The following is a 2805-nucleotide window of genomic DNA, read 5'->3' on the forward strand; positions in this document are numbered from 1 at the left end:
GCACTTCCTGTCTTTCCCCAGCACTTCCTGTCTTTCCCCATGCACTTTCTGTCTCCCTCATGTACTTTCTGTCTTTCCCCATCCACTTCCTGTCTCCCTTATGCACTTCCTATCTTTCCCCTCCACTTCCTGTCTCCTTCCTGCACTTCCTATCTTTCCCCTACACTTTCTGTCTGCCTTATGCACTTCCTGTCTCCTTCCTTCTTATTGTAGTAGTTCATCCTTATCTGCAATTTTACTTTGTGTGGTTTCAGTAAACCATGGCCCAAAAATATTAAATGGAAAATTCCAGAAATAATTCATAAATTTGATGGATTCTCAGGTCAATAGTAGCCTAACGCTAGGTCGCAATGCCTATGTCATCCACCTCACTTCACCTCAGCACATAGGCACTGTCATTTTACATCACAAGGAAAAGAAGGGTGACTATAGTGCCATAGGATATTTTGAGAAAGAGACCAATTCATATGAGTTTTATTACAATATGTTATACTTGTTCTATTTTACTATTATTATTTTTATTATTTGAGACAGGGTCTGGTTCCCTTACCCAAGTTGGAGTGCAATCTCGACTCACCGCAGCCTCAACTTCCTGGGCTCAAGCTATCCTCTCACCTCAGACTCCTGAGTAGCTGGGACCACAGGTGTGTGCCATCATGCCCAGCTAACTTTTTTTTTTTTTTATTGTGTTTCCCACGGTTGCCCGGGCTGGAGTGTAGTGGTGAGATCTCAGCTTACTGCAACCTCTGCCTCCCGGGTTCAAGCAATTCTCCTGCCTCAGCCTCCCAAGTAGCTGGGATTACAGGCATCCACCACCACACCCAGCAAATGTTTATATTTTTACTAGAGACAGGGTTTGACTGTGTTGGCCAGGCTGGTCTCAAACTCCTGACCTCATGATCCGCCTGCCTTGGCCTCCCAAAGCACTGAGATTACAGGCATGAGTCACCACACCCTGCAACTTTTGTATTTTTTATAGAGACAGGGTCTCGCCATGTTTCCCAGGCTGGTCTCGAACTCCACAGCTCAAGCAATCTGCCTGCCTCAGCATCCCAAAGTGTTGAGATTACAGGCGTGAGCCACCATGCCCAGCCTTCTTTTATTATTGTTTATTGTTAATCTCTTACTGTGTCTAATTTAGAAATGAAACTTTATCATAGGTATGTATGTTTGTATAGGAAAAAAAAATTATATATAGGGTTCAGTACAATCCATGGTTTCAGGCATCCACTCCTGTCTTTTCTGTCTTCTTCTTTAAGATAGGGTCTCACTGTATTGCCCAGGCTGGAGTGCAGTGGTGCAGTCGTATCTCACTGCACCCTCGATCTCATGGGCTCAAGCGATCTTCCCGCCTCAGCCTCCTGAGAAGCTGCATGCCACCACCATGACTAATTAATTTTAAAAAGAAACTTGTAGAAATTAAAACAACATCGTGGTGGTGTGCACCTGTAGCTACTCAGGAGGCTGAGGCATGAGAATCACTTGATCCTGGGAGGCAGAGGTTGCGGTGAGCCGAGATGGCGTCACTGCAATCCAGCAGCCAAGATGGTGTCATTGCACTCCAGCCTGGGCAGCAGAGACTCCATCTCAAAAAAAAAAAGGAAATTAAAAAAAAAATTTTTTTTAATCTCAAAGATTACAGGCATGAGCCCCTGCACCCAGTCCTTCATGCACCTCTTTGCTCTTACATGGACTTCCTGTAGCCCTAATGCACTTCCTGTCTTCCTCTTGCATTTCGGAGGACCCCGTACTAGCTGCTTCTACCTCCAACTCCAAGCACCGTCCGCCCTCAGGCTAGGCCCCAGGGTTGTTGGCACCCACAGCCCTTCCCCTCGGCATCCTCTTTCCTGGCCTTAGCCCACACTCACCTTCTCGGTGTCCTCCTTCTTCACCTGCTTGAGGTGGGCCCGCAGGTCCAGGGACTCCTTAGCCCGGGCCCCCAGCAGCGCCTGCATCATGGCATCTGCTGAGATCCTCACCCTCCGCAGGGTGGGCCGCTTAAACTTGCCCCGAAGGTCAAAGATCTTCTGGGTCAGATCTGCGATCTGGGGGGAGGGGGCGTACAGGGGCGTGGATACTCCTCCCTCCATTTCCCCCTCACCCAACTCTTCCACCCTGCACTCCTTTTTTATTCTCCTTATCTCGTCTTCCAGTACCGAGGCCGCATCCAGTCTCTTCCCAGCTTAGGCTTCCAGTCTAAGCTTCTAATCCTGGAACTGAATCCCCCTCTTCATACGCTCCAGCCTCACCTCACAAAACTACTGGTCCAGCTACATGCAAATCACAATTCCCTGGCCAATGCCTGAGCTAATTTACCAACATGTGATGCCCTGAACATGTTCACTAACATATTTTCTGTTTCCCAACCCATGGCCTTCCATGGGTTGTTCCCTCTGCCTAGGACAGCTTTCCTTGACTATATTTGCACTCATCCTCCTGCCCCAGCCCTGCCAGGCTCACAGTTGTCCTGGGGCTCCTGGGATGTGCAGCCAAAAGCAGCTGCAAGGGGTCAGACAGAGACCAAGTCCCAGGTGTCTCACTACCCCGAAGGTACCCGAGCTGCCCATGCGTCCCACCTCCGTGATGTTCTTGGTGACTTTTGCCTCTATGTCATATCTCTCTTCATCCACCTTGTCCACACGGGCATGGAGCTGTCGGCACAAGTCCTGGAGGAGGAACGTGGTGTGTGTTGTTGGGGGAAGCCTGGAGGCCTGGAGACCCGAACCCCTGGGTCTGAGGGAGGAGGGGCTCAGGGCTGGGACTCCTGGGTCTGAGGGAGGAGGGGCTGAGGCCTGGACTTCAGGC

The 2805-nt window shown here is 49.9% G+C and overlaps 1 protein-coding gene across 1 annotated transcript in view; it reads right to left on the minus strand.

The window, feature by feature from the left end:
- Positions 1-2805, minus strand: part of TNNI3 (troponin I3, cardiac type) — a 5194-nt gene that overhangs the window by 418 nt on the left and 1971 nt on the right. The window contains exons 6-7 of the mRNA XM_023184408.1: positions 2577-2666; positions 1869-2045 (exon numbers count right to left, since the gene is read on the minus strand). Of these exons, the coding sequence (XP_023040176.1) occupies positions 1869-2045; positions 2577-2666 (267 nt within the window). The remainder of the gene's footprint in view (positions 1-1868; positions 2046-2576; positions 2667-2805) is intronic.

Source organism: Piliocolobus tephrosceles, chromosome 21 (genome assembly GCF_002776525.5).
Source record: "Piliocolobus tephrosceles isolate RC106 chromosome 21, ASM277652v3, whole genome shotgun sequence".
Classification (NCBI taxonomy): Eukaryota; Metazoa; Chordata; class Mammalia; order Primates; family Cercopithecidae; genus Piliocolobus; species Piliocolobus tephrosceles.